The 20575-nt window shown below is 48.6% G+C and overlaps 1 protein-coding gene across 1 annotated transcript; it reads right to left on the bottom strand.

The window, feature by feature from the left end:
• Window positions 1-8732: 8732 nt before the first annotated feature.
• Window positions 8733-13561, bottom strand: Msx2 (msh homeobox 2). Its single transcript, XM_051171399.1, has 2 exons — window positions 13079-13561; window positions 8733-9329 (listed from the first exon to the last, which is right to left on the bottom strand). Exons 1-2 carry the CDS (start codon window positions 13455-13457, stop codon window positions 8905-8907), a joined length of 804 nt encoding a protein of 267 aa, XP_051027356.1. The 5' UTR covers window positions 13458-13561; the 3' UTR covers window positions 8733-8904.
• Between the last annotated feature and the right edge of the window lie 7014 nt (window positions 13562-20575).

Here is a 20575-nt window from a genome sequence, read left to right on the forward strand (position 1 = left end):
CTTCACGCTCCTGGGCTCTCCACTAAGAGCTACAGAAGCAGATGGTATGTCCCACACCACAGAGGAGAAGCCCGAGCCTTTGACTACACTGAAGGGACACATTCAAGCTTGATAGGATAGGAATTGAGGAAGATGGCTTGAACCCAGAGATTCAAGAGCAGCCTGGGTCATATACCTAGAGCCCAGGGGAAACAACCCAAACCCAAACCAAACAAAAATGACAACAAACAAAAGAGGAGATGGAGGAAGAAGGGAAAGGAAGGGACAGAAGAATATTATTTCTGTAGATTCCCTTCTTTCCAAGCTAGCTCAGGTTGGCTAGAGTTGGGATGCCACTCTTGTGTCCTGACTATGAACAAACTGACTGAGTGCTCGCTGACTCTTAAAACAACTTTAAGGAAGTTCTCTGTATCCACCTAGATAAGTAACTTAGGAGGGTCCTGTTTAATTATGTATTTTAAGCATGCATTCATACCCAGCCAAACACACACACACACACACACACACACACACACACACACACACACACACACACACACGCAGAGCTTGTGAAATATGAACAGGTGGGCAGGTGCTCAGCCACTGAGCCATATCCCAAACCTTGCAGTAGCTGCCGTAAGAGCTTGTTCCTCTAGAGTTTGTTCTCCATGTACCATTCAGCTGTGAGATCATGGCCAAGCAGCATAATCCCGTGAGGGCTCAGTTTTCATATCTATGAAATGGGCGTGATACTTTGTTATGAGGGTAAAAATGAAATTACTGATTTAAGCCAAGTACTATCAGATAGGATGAGCAGGGCATATTTTTGTTCTTAGTTGTAGTGAATTCACTTATTTTTGATTAGAGCACTGGTGTATGCTGGTGTAGGCTGAGACCCAGAACAAAGAAATTTTGACTTGCTGCTGACTTAAGGAAAGGAAAGTTTATATAGTGTCAGCACCACTGTGGCTGGGTCTATAGCCCAGTGTAGCATGTGCGGGGTGGCCCTGGACTCTCCTCCAGCCACGCAGAGATGTCTGGTAGGTAGGAAGATTAGCTGACAGACAGATAGAGCCATCTACAGTAATTTTATACCTCAAAGACTTCCCACATTTATTTTCTTCTAAAAAAACATCAAGGATGTTACTTTCTTGACCCAAATACAGTCAGGGGATTATGTATAAAGAAATGTGTGCATTGTCACCCCCGAGAAAGATGTCTGAGGTCTGACTTGGTTGTTTTTTTTTTTTTTTTTTTTTTTTTTGTCCCAAGCTTTACAAATATCTTGCACCCTCTCTAGTGGAATCTGTTCTTCTGAGGCCTACTGCCATTGGTACTTGCTTGCCACTTATTTGGCCAGTGGACAACCAAAACAGAAGACCAAATTTACTTTTTCGTCAGAGTGGGCTATGACATTAATACCCCTAACCCAGGAATAATTTAGATCTGCACACCAACTCTCAAATACAGCAGCCACCTGGCACAGCCCCGGGGCCTGCACACCCTAGTTTATGGAGAGGTGGCACCAGGCCTGGATGGCAGGGGGTGGGGGGGGCAGTGAGTACAAGTACACTGCCCTGTCCCCAGCACACATCCATTAAATGTACACACTTACTTTCCTGGAGTCCAAGATCATATTCCCCTCCCTCTCCCCTGGGATTTCCTTCCTACACTGTCTTTTTGGCTCCTCTCCACTCTCGTTGCTAACTAAACAAAGAGGAATCCAACCACACAGACCAGCCAGGCTATATGCAGCAGCCTTTGGACTTTCCCTAAATGGCCAATTTAATCTCAGTGACAACCTCCTCTATCAGCACCACCTTTCAGGCCACTTTCTGAGAGGGACCTAGGAGGCACCGTGCAGTTATACAGAATTTCCTTTACAAAGTCAGGGGTAATTTCAGCACCGAAATGAAAATGAGCAAAGCTTTGCCCAAATGGCTCTTGTCATGCCCAGCCATACAGAAATCCCTTTGAGGAACCTGTATACTTGGAAAAGAAAGAAACAATGACTGAACAATTGAACGAACCAAATGTAACTCAAGGCAGTGAAGACTTAACTTCTCACAGATGCCCACCTAGGCTCTGCCGACTCACCCTTATGAAATCCATACTTAGTTTCTGTATGATAAAGATATTTCACATAGAAATGGGATGTTTCAGAGACCAACATTTAGTGTGTGTGTGTGTGTGTGTGTGTGTAAGGAACTAAGGTAAGCATATGGAAACTGGAGACTATTGCACATCTATAATCCTAATCCCCGGAGGCAAAGTCACCCTTTGCTACTTGGCTACTAAGCAACCTCAAACAATGGAGGAAGGGGGTGGGGAGGTGGAATAAGGGAAATCAAGGCTCGCTTTTGCTAGAACTCCTTTGCCTTGTGTAGATATATAATTATCATCTCCCAGTGAGCGGTGAGCCACATAAAAGGCAGGATGCACAGGCTTTTTAAAGGAGGATTCTCAGCGGGAGGGTGATGGCCTGTAAATAGACAGGCAGGTCTTGAGCTGACTGGATTTCTGGGCTCTGAGCTCACCTGCTGTGTGATTTGGGCTGTGTCACCTCTCTGTGCAATTCCTAGTCCGGGGAAGTGGGTGCTTTTCAGTCATGAGGGGACAGGGAGAGGGAGAGAGGAGACCATGATTTCTTTGAGTTTAACAGAGAGAGGGCTGTGACTGCAGCTAAGAGTCCCATAACATTAGGCACGGAACCTAGGATTTCAGTCTGGGGCTGGCTCTTCCCTGCTCAGTTCGTGCCTTGGGCTCCCTGGGACTCACCTGGAAAATGAGTCCAAGCTTGCTTGCTTGCTTGCTTCGCGAAGCTGCAGGCATGAGACAGGCACCTGAATGCTAGCAAAGTTACCTGGCCAGCGCACCAACGCGAGGGAGGCGGAGGCAAATCGCCAGCCTCTGGGAGGCACTGTTGTTTCACGCTTTCCTCCAGCCGCGTTGGCTTGGCCGGGGTGGCAAGGTTTCACCCCAGTTGGGCTGTCTTGGTCACCTAGGGCACACTAACGCCTGGCGTAAACCCGATTTCCTTAAAGGAGAAGATGGATGTAAGTCTCTGAGCATCAGTGCCTGCCACTTTGGGAAGCGCTCAACTAAGGGGCTGGGGGCCGGGAGTGTTTTCTGCTTGGCTTCGGTCCATCGGGATTTGAAGTGTAAGTTTTAACGATTGGGTTGGGGCGGGGTCGAGGGTACCTGGTCTGCTGGGGAATCTCTTGGGCTAGTGGAGCCGGCCGGGCTCGGTGTCAGTGCACATTTATTGATGGCAGGTATTTGGGGAGTAATTGAGCGCGGCGGCGAGCCGGGGGCGAGAATGGGCCTCCACGAGCAATTAAATGTGATTAGGCTGAGACCTTCGGGATCCAGCTGGGTGATTGATAACCCGGCTGCATTCCTGCCCCGCTCGCGACTTCAAACGGGCGGCTGGCTTCTGGAGGGGCGGGAGGGGCCTCACGCCCCGACTCTGTCCTTCTGGCCCAGAGTCCTGGCTTCTTCCGGCGCCCAGCTCCGTCCGAAGCTAACTAGCCAGGTGAAGCCGGGGAGAGAGTGCTGTGCCAAGGCACTCAGAGCTGAGCCGCTTCGGAGAGCGCGACACTCGCCAGCTCCGAGCCCCTAGGGCAGAAGGAAAACTGGAAGCAAGAAAAGGGAAAGAGGAGGGGGTTGGGAATGGGACTAATTTAGAAAACGGGGGTGTGGGAAATTGAGAGAAGGGGGAGGGAAAAAAAGAGTGGGAGGGAGAAGTTACCAGGATGAGCGCATTAAAAACAAATCGGAGGCAGGAGAAATTAACGAGACATGAAGTGGGATGGGCATGAAAAATAGAGGAAGGGAAGATTATAAAACAGGAAGAACAGAAAGGGGGGAAAAGAGCGGAGTGGGGGGGGGAGGAACAAAAGATGTGAAAGGGAAATAAGACAAAAGAACGAGGAAGGAGAGAGATGCCAAGGGTCAGAACGGTGGCAGGGCCACAGGCCTGGGTCTCAGCTTGTCCTCCGTCCTACCTCTTTACCTTCGCTCCTGCCTCCGCCCAGCAAATTCTATGCCCAACGTCAAGTACTCTGGTTTCAGGGACGCCCCGCATTTGCTTGCCCAGACCAAGGCATCGGGCCAGCTCTGCACCCTCGCAGGCTCGATGAGGGGCTACTCCACCCAAAGCCCGCAATGAGCACACGGACACCCCCCCTCCAGCCCCAAAGCTTGGCCCCCAAAGTCATAAATCACAAGTAGAGGTGTCCAGGGTTCCCTTGCTGTTGCTGGGAGCCAGGGAACAGTTTCTGTCTGTGTTAACTTCACAGACAGGACAAAACAGCATGAAAGAAATCAGAGGATGTCGTCTGCAGGAGCGGAACTTTGAAAACCCTCCTCCCCTCCTCCACCCTCATATGCTTCAATATTAAAAAAAAAAAAAAAAAAAAAAAACCCTAGGAGCTTCAGACACTGTATTAATTAGTGCAACCACCCATGAAAAGTTGGGTTTGGAGCGGCATTCTTTGCCCTGTGTGAAAAACCAAGTCTAATAAACAATTGTTAAGTTGGCCTGTTGCCGCTGGTAAATTACATAGCATTAAAAAAATAATGCTTTTCATATTAAGCACTAATTAAAGGTTCGGACAGCTTTAAAATAAGAGAGGGAGGGGGAAATCAAAGAAAATATAAAACTGTTCTTTCAAGAGTTATGGGAGGTTAATAAAGTATGTCTGTTAGACTGAGTCTGCTTTGCCCCTAGCTACAGCCAAGCTGGAGCCGCCACAATTGGGTCTCAATAAGATAATGCTATTCCTTTCGCTGCTATTAAAAGCCTCCCAGTGCAAACTTAAAATGATTTATTTAATTTAGGAAATTATGAGGTGTAACTTCAAAGCTTGAGCCGTTAGTAATGGAAAATACCAGGTTGTTTAAAATTATAATAATAATTGTTTGGAGGACTCAGGACATCAAAGTGTTTTCATCAACAAATGCAGCGAGGTTGGAGGAGGTTGGAAAGTCAGAGGTGTACGGAGTTTGGATTTGGCTCTTAGGGCCTTATCAGGGCAGCGTTCAGGAGTCTGCGGCGAGTCCCCCGCCCCGCTTTGAAGCGGGCTACTTTAGAAAGTCATTTTACTGCTAGCTCATTTTGTCCAGGGAGGGTGGAGGGGAGAGGGTGTGTGGGGTGAGGGGCGAGTGTTAGGGGCCTGGGGGGTGGACAAGGAGGCTTTTCCTCCGTGTTGTGACTACTTTATTTCATTAAAGCTGCCTGTAGCATCACCAATCTCAGATTTTTGTTTTTTGTTGTTGTTGTTACATGAAAGGGGAAGCAGGCGCAATCAACTTCACCAACCAGACCCTGTGAATTTGGTGTGTGTGTGTGTGTGTGTGTGTGTGTGTGTGTGTGTGTGTGTGACGTGTGTGATGTGGGTTCCTTTATAAATGAGGTTTATGCTTATTTCCAGCCCGGCAGTGGAAAAGGAATGGGGGTGGGGCAATGGCCTCTCCAACCCGTGGCAAATGAGAGGCTTTCATGGCAAAGAATGGCCGTGGGAGTTTTCATTCGGTCAGACAAGGTTGCGCTCAAAGGCAGGCATCCTCTTTTCAGTCGGGTCAGGCAGACGTTTCGCGAGCTCCCGCTCTCAAGCCAGGCCTCAGTGGCCTACCTCCTACAGCCCCTGCCCCCGCAGCACCAAGACAGGACCGAGACGGGGGAGGGGCGGGCTGGGCCCCCAGGGCCAATGGAATAGAGATGCCCCGGGGAAGGCCCTCAGCAACTAGGGACTGGAGTTGGTGCCTAACTCCAAAGGTGGCCCTCCAGACTTTTGCCTGCTTTCTGACTATGGCACCTCTTTCGCTGCTCACCACCTCCTCAGCTCACCCTTCAACTGGATTCTCCAGCTATCGATAGTCTACAAGTTCTGTTGCCTCAGTAAGCTACCTTTCTAGGCATCACTTTTTCCCGACTGTCTGTGACACGTCTCCGAAAGGACCTGTAAGGAATACTGATTGACTAGTTCAAGAAAGATGTCCTTTTTCTCCCCGAACGCGGGCTCCTCAGCTCCATAAATGCGAACTCCTGTCCCTTCTCCCCTATTGTAAAAAGCAAAGCTTCCTGCCTTCAGAGTTTCTTGTTTTGTCTTTGTGGAAAGCATTAAAGTATGAAAGGGCAGGTGTATTTGTAGCCCAGGCTACCGGCAGTCGATGCAGAGATGATCAAAGCCTCAGCGGGAGCATCTGGAGCTTTACTTTTCTGTCTCCGCGCGTATGTGGGTCCTGAGCAAGTGAAAAGTCTTCTAGCCTTCACAGGTTGCCAAAGATGGTCTCTGAAACACCCTATGCTCAGGACCAGGCCTAACCAAGGTGAGATCCATCCTAGATAAGCAGCCCAGAGCACAGCGCACGCTTCTGTGCAGCGGACCTCAGCTTGGAAAGCCCATCCACTCTGTAATGCAGAACCTAGGTCCTTTCAAGCCAAATCAGTACTGCTCCGCTTTCCTTTCTGACTATTGGATCTGGGATCATGTGCGTGGTACCCAGCCGGCCTGATTCCACTTTACCCCACTACTCAGACCTTGTTCTTGGAATTTTACTCCGGATTTAATTCCGGGGGCGAGCTGAGCCTTAACCCAGAGGCCGGCGTCTCCAGGTCCCTATCCCAGCTACCACTGCCCGAGGTTACGGTCCACGCGGCGCCGGCGCCGGGAAGGAAACTCTGTGGACAGGGTAATTAGGGACCCCTTGGCGGCTGATGACGAAACCAGGAAGGGCTTTGGCCTTTGGAAAAGGTACCTCTTAAATGAATGTGGCAGATTCCGGCCTGGAATTTGGACTTCAGGGACTGAAAGGCCCAAAGAGAAGCAGAAGCGCGCGTTTTGGTGGCTCTAGGATCTGCCCGCGACTCAGCTAAGGGCGGTATCCAGGCAGCAGGACACTCTCGTCCAACTCCCAGTGTGTGCAGTATCGGTTTGGCTCTAAGAAAGGAGCCCGGCCACCATGAGCTCGGAGCTCACACAAACATGGGTTTTTCCGCACCCACCTCTAAAGTGAGTGCCACGTGCTGTCAACTTCCTGAAGTGTCCAGTTCTCCACCGCACAGTCCTCACACCACCAACTTCTTACTCCCCTCATCTCTGTGTTACCAAGGTAACAGAAAGCCTGTCTCTCACCGACTGGAGTTTAAAATCCTTCTCAACCTCCCCCACCTTTATTATTATTTTTATGGCTATGCCTCAAAACCCAAGCAGGGTGCATAGAGGGCACTTAAATTCTCAGGGTAGGTGGGGTGGTTAGACAGGCTTTTTGGGAGTTCATCTCCTTAAAAGACACAGCACAGAAAACCCTGCATCCTCTACGGCCTCCCAACCTCACGCACTCACTTTCCGTTCCCTTTTCTCAACTCTTTAAGTTGTTTTGGTGACTGCAAATTCTCAAGTTCAAGATTTTCCCAGGACAATCTACAAGATGGTAAGGATTCTGAGGAGCACCGATCAATCACCATCACTTTTTGAAAGCTGGGCTTTACTACGTTTGATAAACTTTTAACAGGGATTACAATGACTTCTTCCTGAGCCATCCAGGCTGCCAGTTGACATTTCCAAGTGTCCCACAACTCGATTTGATTTACATTAGTAGAGCAATTAAAAGCGTCACTTTCCCCTCTCTTATCTGGATGTGCTCCCTACATGCCCCCCCCAACAATCCAGCTAAAATTACAGTGCTTTTTAAAATAATTGTGAGTTGGGACAAACTTTACTGCAATAAAACATTTTAATTTAATTCAGAGTAAGAGATAAGAAATAACTCTTCAATAAAATATATAAAATTATACAAGATACCCTTTCAATGGGATAAAAACATACTGGGGGAAGAGATGGACAGGAAGGTAAAATACCAAGGTGCTGCTGACTGTGTTGTCTGACAACACCATTTCCAGCAGGTCAGAAACTTGGCTTTCCCACCCACCCCCAGTGTGTTAGCGTATGTAAATTGCCCTAATACGTTTAGCATGTACAATGACTGCACACACACACACACACACACACACACACACACACACGGCATGTTTTTTTTTTCCTGATTCTGTAGATTGAAGACTATTTAAAACACAGGTACCAGTTATAAGACACTCATTTTTAAGCAGATGTTTACTTCCTCCGCCTCCTCCAATCACCCCTGTGGCGTGTGAGGACAGAAATCGGTTTACCTTCTACACTCCTTTTAACTCCAACAGCCTGGGATGGAGTCAGGAAATGTTCCTATCCTCCACTTTACCCCAAGTAATTCTCAGGGTTAGTCTCATCTCCTCTTACTGCCCTTAAGAAAAGATTTAATAATATGGAGAAAAGGAGGAAAAAGAGGGTCAAATGTACACCTCAAAAGAGATTTTCTTTCTTATGCACATAAAATGCAAACATGCTACACACCTCCCTTCACTTGCAGGAGTCCATCTCTATCTACTTCCCATATGTGCTGTGTCTACTTCCCATATGTGCTGTGTCTACTTCTGGTCCGCCTTCCATAAGCAAGTCTGCCATCCTTGCAAATTCTGCAATTAATCTCTTTCCCTTTTAAGAAAATACAGCAAATGCAATTAACACAATATCTTAAGACGGTGCTATCTAGAAAAATGGATAAGTGGACATATAAATTTTGCCTTTCAAAATAACTTGAATTTTTTACATCTGGCATATAAAAATGTCTTATATTTTATTATATATTTATACATAAAAACTAGCAGAGCCAATATCTGTGAGAGGACACGGGGACATTTGGAAGATTTCTCACCTAAATAACAAATTCACTCTGTATCAAGTGGCCCTGTGGGCCTGTCAGCTTAGGGTGGCGATGGATGCAAATTTTGCATTCTGGAGCTGGACTGGCACCACCTTCTTGGAGAGGGAGGGGAGGCTTTTATGCAAACATCCATCCTGGAGTCTGTCCATCTCCGCTTCTTTAGGATAGATGGTACATGCCATATCCAACCGGTGTGGCATAGAGTCCAACGGGCGGGATGGGAAGCACAGGTCTGTGGAAGGGGTAGGATGCTCCATACAGGGATGCTGCTTGCAGGGGTGAGTTGATAGGGAAAGGCAGACTGAAACCTGAGGGCAGCATAGGTTTGGCAGCCATTTTCAGCTTTTCCAGTTCTGCCTCCTGCAGTCTTTTTGCCTTAGCCCTTCGGTTCTGGAACCAGATTTTGACCTGGGTTTCTGTAAGGTTCAGAGAGCTGGAGAACTCAGCCCGCTCTGCGATGGAGAGGTACTGTTTCTGGCGGAACTTGCGCTCCAGGGCTAGAAGCTGGGATGTGGTGAAGGGTGTACGTGGCTTCCGGTTGGTCTTGTGTTTCCTCAGGGTGCAGGTGGTGGGGCTCATATGTCCTAAAGGACAGAGGGGAAATCAATTAGCAAACATGGCATTCTCTCCCCTCTTAAGGGAACACATAAACTTTGCTTCAGTCTTCAAAAAGATACTTTTGTCAAACCTGTATGTGTGTGTGTGTGTGTGTGTGTGTCTGTGTGTGTGTGTAGAAGTAGTTAGTGATGGAAAAGGACCACATTTAAATGGTAGTTGCTGTATTTCTATATCAGCTTGAGTAATGAGGTCATGAAACTTTTTATATGAAAAACATATTGCATTGCAGAAGATGGAAATAGAAACCACAACTAAAGCCCCTCTATAAGTCACAGGAGCTGAGAACTTATCTAAGAAATAAAACTTCCTCAGAATTCAATATCTTTTGTTCTTAAAATGGGGGGTCTGAACTCATAACTGCTCCTAATAAGACCCATACATCAGGAGGAAAATAAAAAGAGCGCTAGATACTGGGGTAGCCTCAGATAGCTCTCTGAACCAGAAAAGTTGAGGTGCACCAGCCCATTTACGAAGGGTATTCATGCAGATAACGCCTGTGGTAAGCAAATAGCATCTATAGCTGAAGGGGCAGAACCAAGCAATAAACAACCACACAGCTGTCATTCCATCCACCCTACAGATTATAAAACCCCAACGTCATTTCACAGATCCTGATGCGGGATAAGTTTCTTGGCTGTGTGCTTTGGCAATATAAACTTTACTAAGATGGAGGGAAAATTAGCCTGCTCATAAACGGACATGTCAAGGGAAATCACTCTGCCTCTGAACTTGGAGCCCATGGTGATGGCATCTTAGGCTCTTCTATCCATTCCACGGTTTAGGGCAAATGTGTAAATGATTATTTTGTTGTTGGAATTTAGAAGTGGGGAATAACAAGCAGAATAAAGACATGGCAACAGCGTCCAGACTCGTTTAAAATGGGTTGTTATAGGAAGCACATTGTTATAGGAAGCACAGAGATGGGGCCTCAAGGTGATTCCACAGCAGCAACTAATTCTGGTCTTGTTTTCCTCGAGGCTAGGGGAGGAGTGTAAAGTAACAAGAATAGAATGCTAAACAATTATTTTTCTGCATTTGGCTTTTACAAGTTATTCAAATTTCTCTAATGTAGCCAGAGTGGTAACTGCTGTGCATTTGCAGGGGAATGTTACATTTCTTGTTTAGTTACTTTGGTGGCCTGAAGAAGAATTTACATTTCATCCTTGAGAGTGACACAGCACAAGTCCCAACCCAGCCCCTGTCCTAGTGCCACACTGTTGGCTGTAGCTTTACAAAGTGGAGGCTCCTGTGATCAGAAAGCAGCAATCTGGGAGAGATGGGTAGACTTCCCGAAAGGCCTTGACTTTTGCAGTGCTAATCTCCAAACAAGCCAAGGGCAGGGAAGGGTTTCCTCTTAACTCACAGACAGACTAACACCAAAGCAGGGACCTGCAGAATTCTCAGCCTTCCTGGCCGACTCAGGTTAGATACCAAACTCTCCCAGCATTCACTCGCTGCTGGGTCCACAGGAGAGCTTCGAACCAGGGTAGCTTGGGTCCCTCTTGGTGTGGTTGGTGCGACATGGAGACTTACAAAGCACAGGCCATGAAGACTGATCATATGTGGCAAAGTCATGACAGGAGACTACTCCCTGACCCCATCTTATACCAGCCAGAGAAAGCATGTGATTATACAAGGCAAAACAACTTTTTATTCTTTCTCCGAGTGACAAAACCAGGGCCAGAGTTGCTGAGTCCCTCCAACTCCAGCTCCCAGCTGATTCTTGGCACTCTCTGGGCTCCTCCTGCTGACACTTCCAGGCCCCAAGTATCAAAAAAACAAAACAAAACAAAACCCTGTATTTTCAAAGGAACCCACCTCTGGAAGCCCCTAGTTTTTCCTATAAAAGGGTATTATATAGGTCAGGGAAAACAGCCCACCACGGCAAAGATGCTACAGAGCTGGGGGGGGGGGGGATGCCCTACCAGACTGATAGGCCTAAGTATGCCAGGACTTCTGACCTTTGGCCACCATTCCATTTAAGGCTGGAATCCTGGATGTGTTGTGGGGCTTTGCCCCAGGCCTAAGAATACAGGCATTCCAAATTTGTTAAACAAGTTAAGACTCTTCATGTTTCTGAGCCTCCATTTCACTGTCAATAAAATGGATAAACACTACTTATCCCTTGGGGTGGCTTGGGAGTACTACCTTTTGGAGTGCCCAGAACTCACTTGGGGGAGGGGGTGATGAGTAAATAAATGTTCCCAAGAGTTTTTTTTTCATGGGCCCAAACTGCTGATCCCTCTGAACTCTGCTGAGAAATGGCCTCTCCTGTTAACAAGAGGCTCTCGGCTGCCGCACAAAGGAGATCAGATAAGATAATGTAGTGAAAAGCGCTGTGCAAACTTGAGTTTTAAATTCTTTAAGTCCTTAATCTCTGCGCCCTTTCAGCCTTTCAGAATTTCCAACAGGGTGGAGAGAGACTGCCAGAGGGGACAGCCACTGACGCCTGGGTATATGGTCTTGTTTTGTTCACAAAAATACCGTGTATCTCTAGTCCCAAATGAAGACAGGTTCTCTTCCAGCTTAGCTAGGAAAGTCCCTCCCCAACCCCTCTCTTTCTTTTTCAACTATTCCAAAGTTCAGTGAGGGGTAGGCAAGAGGGTGAGGGAAAAGGCAGATAAACCTAAAGGACCCAGGACCCCAAAGGGATGCTGAGCCTGGAAAGGAAGTCAGCACAGCCTCATTGGAACAAGGTGGGGGTGCAGGTGAAAAAGATCACCTGTATCACCACATCGTCATCACCATCAATGGAGGGGCAGAGATGGGTGGGAGTACCAGATCCCCATGCCCAGCACAAGCATCGATGGTGACCTGGAACAAGCAGGTCCTCTAAGCAGTAGCCACCATGTCTGAAGGGGCAGCCACAGGTGGCATGCCTCTGCCTGTACTTTGAGGTTCTAGCAAGCAGGCAAATGTGGTGAACTTGTGGCCACCACACTGTGCATTCTTGAGTTCTGAAGGAATGCTATTATTACTGTAAACCCAGGAAAGCCTAGGAAGGTCTGGCCCAAACTAGCTTCCAGCAAAGCTCAGAACCTAACCAACAACGAACTAGAATATGGAGAAACTTCCTTTCCGAACCAGTCTCTGCCACCTATGATCTGGCTTGGTCACTGTGGAGTTCGAAGGATACCAAAGATTTCCGCACCACAAGCTGAGTTAACATCCAATTGTCTATCATCTTTATAGTGTGGGGCACACTTGGAAGGGCTGTCTGCATATTCTGAAAGCTGGCAAAACACATTTCGATACTCATTAAAAGTGGATCCCAGCCTCGCGTGGTGGTGCACGCCAGTAATTCCAGTGTTTAGGTGGTGGAGGCAGGAGGATGAGGAGTTCAAGACCATCCTGCGCTACATATCGAGTTCTAGGCCAGCACAAGCCACAGGAGACCCCTGACTCCACCAAACAAAACAGTGACTCTCCCCTACTTCCTAGGCAGGTGTTATAGTAAGCAGAAAAACACAAGCTTGAAGCGTCCGGGCGTGGGGGGCTAAGGGCTGCTGAAATCAATAACTGGTTTTGGTTTTTCAAATGCCAGCTAGCGCTCAGGTACTGTAAATTCCGCGGAGCTAGGGATTCTGGGATGCGGACCGCTCGCTGAACTGGGTGCCAAGGGGTCAAAAGCATCGTTCTGTTAACACCCGTCCCTAGCCCCTCTGGGACCCCACGCGCGGGTCTAGCCCGGGTCCCGTCCGTGGCGCGCACTCACTGGGCGGCGGAGAGTATCTGCCGGGCTCCTGTATCCACGCCGCTCCGTCTTCGGAATTTTCCGACTTGACCGAGGCGGTCTCGAAGGGCTTGACGAGAGGCCCGGGACTGTGAGCGTCCCGGACGCCGTGTCCCGGCAGCAACAGTGGCCGCAGCACAGCGCCAGCTGAGGGGCAGTCGGGTGGCACAGAGGGCGACTCCTTGGGCGGCTTCTTGTCGGACATGAGCGCCTCCACGCTGAAGGGCAGGCTAGAGACCTTGATTCTGCGCTCCTCCGAACTGCCCTCGGCTCCCCCAGGCCCGGGGCCCGGGCCGGCCAGCACCGCGGGGCCCTCCTCATCCGACGAAAACAAGTCACTGCCTTTGGCCGGAGAAGCCATAACTTTCTGCGCCGCGTAGCTGTCGGCGCGCGACTCTGCTAGCAACTCGCAAGCGAAGACTCCAACTTTTGCGGGGGGAGTCGGCAGGGGCGCGCCGGCAGCTCAGCTTGTCCTCCGAGGGGAAGTGGGAGACCCGGCTCAACCAATCGACCACAGCCCTGCTCCTGACGCCACGGACGCTCACCTCCGATTGGCTCTCCCTGGAGAGGCTGGTGCCCTCTTCCCCCCCGCCCCGCCCCCGCCCCGTTTGAAATAAATTAGGAGTTAATTACAGGAGCAGTCAGCAGAGTTGTTATTAGGCGATCCCTCAAGGGTTATAATCGCCCAAACTGAAAAGTCCAAGGCGTAATTAAAGCCGATTGTTTAAAGAGGAAGCTTGCCGAGTCTCATTTCTTCTGTCTTTTAACCCCTCTTTAAAGTGTACCTGGTGCCTATCCCACACGCGCTCCCGCCTGAGAACGTTGGAACGTCCGCACTCCTGGGACATTTATAACGCTCCTACTATGAGCTCAAAGTAGTGTAACTTTTAAACTATAGTGGAAAACAGTGGCCAACATCCTATAGAAATTGTTCAGACACGGTACTTAGTTATCTTGTCTTTGTAGAATGTTCTATGGCATTAGCTGTTACCATAATTCATTCCTCAAGAAAAGGGATAAAGATGGGGGAGGCTGAGAGGAGGCCAAGGTATGCCAAACTAATCTCCCCCCCTGGCCCAGGCCCGTCCCCTTCCTTTTCTTTTCCCGTAAAACAGACTCCTACTCTCCAGCTCTGGTTAGCTTAGAAAGTCCTCACTTTGTGGCCTAGGACAGCCTGGAACTTGCTGCACCACCCCCGCCCCCCCAACACTGGCCTCTTCCTATGTGTTGAGATTATAGGTGTGTCCCAGCAGACCCGCACCCGTTGATTCGGTTGATTCGTAGTAGCTAATTTATACAAATGGTCTCCATTTCTTCCTCTCTCCAAACAGGACTACTTTTAGAAACTGGAAATGGGTGTGTTTTCTTGCCCCCTGAATCTCCTCTCGAGGCCAGTGCAAATGTGTGTTCATGAGGTTTTTTTTGTTTTGTTTTGTTTTGTTTTAAGCTTGTGTTTGTCATTAGGGTTCAGTTGCCAGCATTTGCCTGGGGAGAAAGCGACTTGTGACATTTAGCGTCTTTATTCTCCCTGCAAATCTTGGAAATAGCAGGGTTCAAGTTTGCAGACTCAAAGCCTGAATATCTTTGAGGAAAGTTTATCTCACCTGACTTGAAATTTTAAGCCATATTCCTGTCCATACCCACCTTGAATCACATCTCTAACTGAAGCACTAATTCATCAGTGACCAGCTACATCAATGCGTTGAAGGAGAAGGGAGTTTTGAGCTAGAGGCCTGGAATGGCTCTGTGGTCTGGGGCGCAGACAGATCGCTTCAAAGGACCCCATTTCAGGCTTTTCACTGCGGAAGTTTTTTTCCTAGATCCAAAATCAAATTCTGACTGGTGAGGGCAAGAGGAACTTGCTCAGCCCAGGTCCCGAACAGCAAATGCTTCCTAAACACTTCCTCCAGCATTGAATCAAGGACCATTGCTCTAAATTGTTTAATGACCAAAGCTTGACAGGTACCTCCCAGTTCAGGCTTTTTAGAAACAGGACCTCCTAGACCTAACAGACCCTTCCCAGTGTACCTCTCCTAAACAGGGTCCTTCGTCTCAAACATTTGCCCAGAGTGAAACTTCATTGGTCTGAGGAAACCCATGGGGGAATAAAAATAATCTTGGAAGAGAAAGAGTATTTACCAGATAATTCAGTTCAGCTTTGGAAACTTTTTTTTTTTTTGATTAAGAAGTTTAAACTAGTCTTCTGAAAACCATTGGGACGTCCTTATACTGCAGGATACAAGCACTTTGTTGTTGCTAATTCAAAGCCTAGAAAAAGCTAAAAGAAGACTATGAAAGCTATCTGGAGACACATGTATTTTCCCTGGAGTCATGTCTGATAATAGGAATCTCAAATACAATACAGGTAAATTCAGATTAAGTTTTGTGTCTTCTCGATGCATAAGGCACGATGCATGAAGCAAATCTAAAATTCGTTTAGCCCTCAGCTGCCAAAATGTACAAGGAAGTTCACGTTTCAGTTGAGCTGAACCCAGACAATGCTTTATAAATAATCTGGGGGGAAAATCCCTAAAATGTGTTAGTACAGGGGCACAGGCAGATTCCTAGAAAGCTTTTTCTTTTTTAAAATCAATTTCATTGGAATGTCTTTATTTTAATAAACTTCTCTGGCACAGGAAAATCGAGGCTGTCCTTCACTATTCGGGGGAAATGATAAGACACAGGAAGGGAGATGGTGGGTAGTAAAGGAATATTTAGTATTAATCTCCAGAGTATCAAGCTCTGGCCATGAACAGGGGGCATGGCCAAGGAGACAGCCTGCGCTCCCTATCCCCATGCCAGGTACGCCCCCAACTCTGCTGGGATAGACACCGGGAGGAAAAGAGCAGGAACACGACGTAAGCCCTTCCCGGGAAGCACGGAGTCCGCTGCAAAATGTTTGCACGCCCTCAGAATATTTTATTCACATCTTCTCTGCGGCTCTAATATATGACGCAGTCATTCCTCCGGATGGCTTTTGTGGGAATTAGCTTCAGTGGGTTTCATAAAATTGCAGGTGTAGGGAATTAATTGTGAAATATTCCTGTGTACCAAAAGAAACATCAATTCACCCAACGCTTTCTTTATCTCAGGTATCCGAAAATAAGGATTCATCACCGGCCTTCAACGACCCCAAGGCGGGTCCTTTGTAAATTCCCAGAGCACAGATTTTCAAAACCTGAAAAAGGCGCTCGGTTGGTTGTTGTCGAGGAGCAGAGGACTGCCTTTAACACTTAGGACGCACTCAGGAAACTCTAACTCCGGGGTAATAGAACAATGTTTATGCGGCTTTAATAGCTGCAAGAAATTAAAGAGGGGTTCCAAGCGGAACCCGGCCACCGCGAAGCATCACCTTTACGCCTTGCCCAAGCGCCTGAACTTGAGCAGCATACCATTTGCTTTTCAAACCCATCACTACAGGAGCAGACTGTATCTCGGTCTAACCAAGGAAAAGCCTCGGAATAGGAAGCTGCCCAATCATGCAAATAGGAGGAGAGACTCCCTCGAATTGCCCTTGGGCCTAAGCCTACATCTTCCGGAGCTCCCCCTTCCCCTGCACGTCACAGGAGCAGGGACCCTTCTTGGAGCAGCGGCGCACGCGCGCCAGGAGCTTCAAGGTGAGGGCACTCTTTGTAAACTGTGAAGCGCTGAGCACAGACCTGGGCGTTCGCAACCCCTAGGACCGACCGTCGGATCCCAGAGGCTAGGAGGGGCCGGGGGAGGGGCAGAGAATGCTGTAGACGGGCCAGGGCTGCGGGTAGGCGCCAGGCGCGGGGAGATGAAAGGCGGGCTCCGGGGGAAGGGGCTGCGCCGGGTGACCGGCTCCAGCCGCGCCGGGCGCCCCGCCCCCGCTGCCCGGGGCAGAGGCGGCTGCCCGCGCCGGAGCCGCGTTAATTGCTCTCGGCCCGGCACTCAGCCTGCGCGGAGCCAGGACAACCTCGCTCCAGGAGGAATGACAATTCGCCCTAATGGGACAACCTCACTCCCGGAGGAGTGACAATTCCTTCTAATGGGCCGCTTGTTACAGGCCTATTCTCCGAACCCGGGTATCAGAAGCGGGCAGACAAATGGGCGCCAAGGGCCGCCAGGAATTCCACCACTGCCTTCCAATCCGCGGACATTCGCTGTGTGACTTCGGGCAAAAGATGGCTCCTCTCTGAGCTTATTTTTTTTCTTACCTGTGCGCGGTGGGAAGAAGGGATAAGGCAGACCAAACCTCCAACTGGGCAGACAAAACCTGAGGCATCTGGAGAAATCCCCTTGAGAGTTAGTTACTTAGCGGGGAAGCTAGGTACATGTTCAGGGTCAGAGAAGTGTTTCTCTAGGTCCTGTTCACGCGCTTATGATGCTTAAGGGGCTAAAGAGGAAGGACTTTGGCGACAGCCCAACCTAGATTTCTGAAGGCCACTAGAAAGACGAATTTTGTTGGCTTCCTAACAGTTGAAGTCGAGGGACAGAGAAGAGAGGCAGCTGAGATCTCAGTCCCACTCTGGACCTCTGGAAGAAGTCCGTGACAAGGGTTTGTTGAGTGAGGTTCATGTACAAACAAGTTGCACCTCTGCCAGGCCTGGAGCCTGAGGGGAGAATGGCTAGTTCTTGCAGTCTTCGCTTAGCTCCTGGCCCAAATGTGACAGTGGCCAAGGGGGAGTGAACCCTGATTGTGAGCCCTTGTAGAGTTTGCATGCAGAAACTCTTCTTGCCTTTGCCACCTCTTGTTTCCTCTTTCAGAACACTGTGATGGCACGTGCCTGGAATTCCAGCACTGGGGAAGGTGAGGCAGGAGAAGCTGGGCTGCAAGTTCAAGCCCAGCTTGGGCTACATGAAACCCTCCATCTCAAAAAGCTAAGCAGAAGGAAGAAATTGGTTTACCGTTACATACCAGGCTTGCTAGGAGGCAAAGTGAGACGTGACACACGAGGACCCCAAAGGACAGCTTTGCCTCCAGCAGGCAGAACTGTTGTTAGCTTTGAAAAGGATTCCCCTGCACAAGTCACATCTGGTTGCAGTGGTGAGTTCTAGAAGCCTTTAGTGCAGAGGTGCAAGACTGGTAATAGGTACCCATCTCTGCAGAGATTCCCCCACTGAGTCTAGGGAGACACAAGGATTGAAGGAAAGCAGAAATAGGTTAGAAACAACAGACAGAGTCTCCCAGCCCCGAGGCACAGCTTCCTGGCAACTTCCTCAGTCTCTGTCTTCATTGGGCACGAGCAATATGCAGCTCAGATTTGTTTGCAGAGGGGGAAAAAAAAAAAGAACAAAACCCATCTGGAAGATAGCTCTAGGCCCTTGCGTGGTGACAGTGAGGAACCACTGAACCATTTAGGATGGCACTTAGAGCGCCACACACAAGTCCTGCTCCCATCCTCTTCGGCCTACCCATATACAAAGCCAGAATAACTACCATATGGCCTCTGTAGTATTTTAGTGTTTGCTTTCCTTACTGGGCTACAACCTTAGTCCCTGAGACAGCTTTTCATCGAGGTGAGTAAATGTCACTTTCTTGCTTGCTTCCAGATAACCCTTTGGTGTAGGGGCCCTTGTTCCTCCCAGGAAGGAGAAAGCTAAAGCTTCATTAGGGTTTTCTTCCCAACTAGTGGTGGAGCTAGCTGTCAATCAAGATGTGGCTGACTCCAGGCAGCCTTGCTGCAGAGGCCAAAGAGGATGCACCTGGAATGGCTTGTAGCATGCAGCTCATGGTTTCTGTTTCCATTTCAGCTTAATAGATGAGTCTGAGATGGGCTATAGGGGTCCCAGGGAAAAGGGAACCCTAGTTTATGGATTGCTGGTAGCTCTGTAGGAATTGCAGACATATATTGTATTCAGTGACATCTGGATTCTTTTTGTATCAGAACAAGAGGGAAGGAAAAGAAGTCTAAGGGAGTTTTCTAATGATCATAATTATGCTTTTCTAATTCAGTAAAAATAGAAAGCTGGATATGGCGGCCCACATCTGTAACCCTAGCACTCAGAAGGCTGAGGCAGGAGGATCTCCTTGATTTCTAGGCCAGTCTAAGTATCCCAGAGAGACTCTATTTAAAAAAAAAAAAAAATCAATTCCAGTTGTTCTACCCTGATCCTTGTTGTAGTCTAATCATAGAGGCGATTAGAAGCAGTTAGGCCGAATATCGTAGTTATTTGTAGGGGACTGGGTTGGAGCGTGGAGCTGGGCCCAGACCTGCTAACCTTCAGATCTCTTTAGGTGAAAAGACTCCCCTAGTCTCACTCATAGGAAAAGTGTGCATCTTGAGGGTGGCATGGGGGCACATCACAGCAGCCGTGAAGGCTCTGGGTTCCATCTGTTGAAATTACACACACTGAACTTTTTGCGTATCATGGGATGCTTTAGCCCGGCGAAATTTGTTGCCAGTCAAGCCTTCCTTTGTTCCCCAGAATCACATCAGGGTAAGGGTATCTCATTCCCAACCTCATTCCTCTCTCATCTGCCTTTCCTAGTCCATAGCTCTGAGACCTGGCCCCCTAGAGTCCCTTAGGGTGCCCCCCCAAATTCAATGCCATTTTTTTTTTCTGAGGTCATGGAAGATTTGGAGTTGCCTTGTGTCTTCCTTCCTTGGGGAGCTTCCCTGGGCCTGAATACAAGGAGAGATGATTGGAGGAGGAGTGGGGCGTGTCATAAGGAGGGAAACCAGCACCAGGTCCAGTGCACAGAAGAGTCCCTAGCACGGTGACTGAACCAACAAGCTCAGGTGCTGACTGAGTCTGCTGCTCACTTGGCCCTTACTTGGCTATGAACCTAAAGTTGTGAGGGTCCATCTCCCTGGTAATGTTTCAACAACTGCAAGTGATGCTGGATCAGGGGTCAATCATTTCATGCGGATCCAAAATGTCTCTAGACTCTTAATTGTCACGATAGTCCCCAATAAGGAGCTATTCATTTTGTAGCTAGAGAGCTTGTCACTTGCCCAAGGTTAAGTAGCAACTAAGTGACCCGGCTGGCATCTGACCTCAGAGGAGAGAGGCTGGCTTCAGGTGGGAGCTGGCTTCTCTTTCTCTGTCTCCACACAACATATCCTCTGTTCCTGGCGTAAAGAATCCAGGGACTCTTGTGCCTTGTGCTCCTGACAGCAATGTCTTGTTTTTGCTGGTTTCCAGGTTTTCTAGCGGAAACTGTGTTTCTATAGTTCTTTTTCCATCCATCCATCCATCTGTCCGTCAGTCCATCTATCATCTATCTATCAATCTATCCACCCATCATCCGTCTATCTACTGTCTGTGGTGCAGGTCAGAGCACAACCTGCTTACATCAGTTTGCTATCTCCTTCCACCATATAGGTTTTTGGGCCTTGAATTCAAGTGCTGGGTGGTGAGCACCTGTTAGCATACTGCCCCAGTCTACCTAGCAACCTATGATCCCAGTCTGTCTCGCAACCTATGATGTAATTACCTACCTGACACTAGGAGTGGCCCTACCCAGGATTATAAAAAGACAACCCACCTTGCCTCTCTCTCTCTTTTTATGTC

The sequence above is a fragment of the Acomys russatus genome, chromosome 3, assembly GCF_903995435.1.
Source record: "Acomys russatus chromosome 3, mAcoRus1.1, whole genome shotgun sequence".
Classification (NCBI taxonomy): Eukaryota; Metazoa; Chordata; class Mammalia; order Rodentia; family Muridae; genus Acomys; species Acomys russatus.

Bases quoted from the DNA above. Each gene is read 5' to 3' on its own strand.
- Msx2 (XM_051171399.1), bottom strand. From the start codon at position 13,457: ATGGCTTCTCCGGCCAAAGGCAGTGACTTGTTTTCGTCGGATGAGGAG. The intron at 9,330-13,078 runs GTGAGTGCGCGC...TCTGTCCTTTAG, and splicing joins CAGATACTCTCCGCCGCCCA to GACATATGAGCCCCACCACC.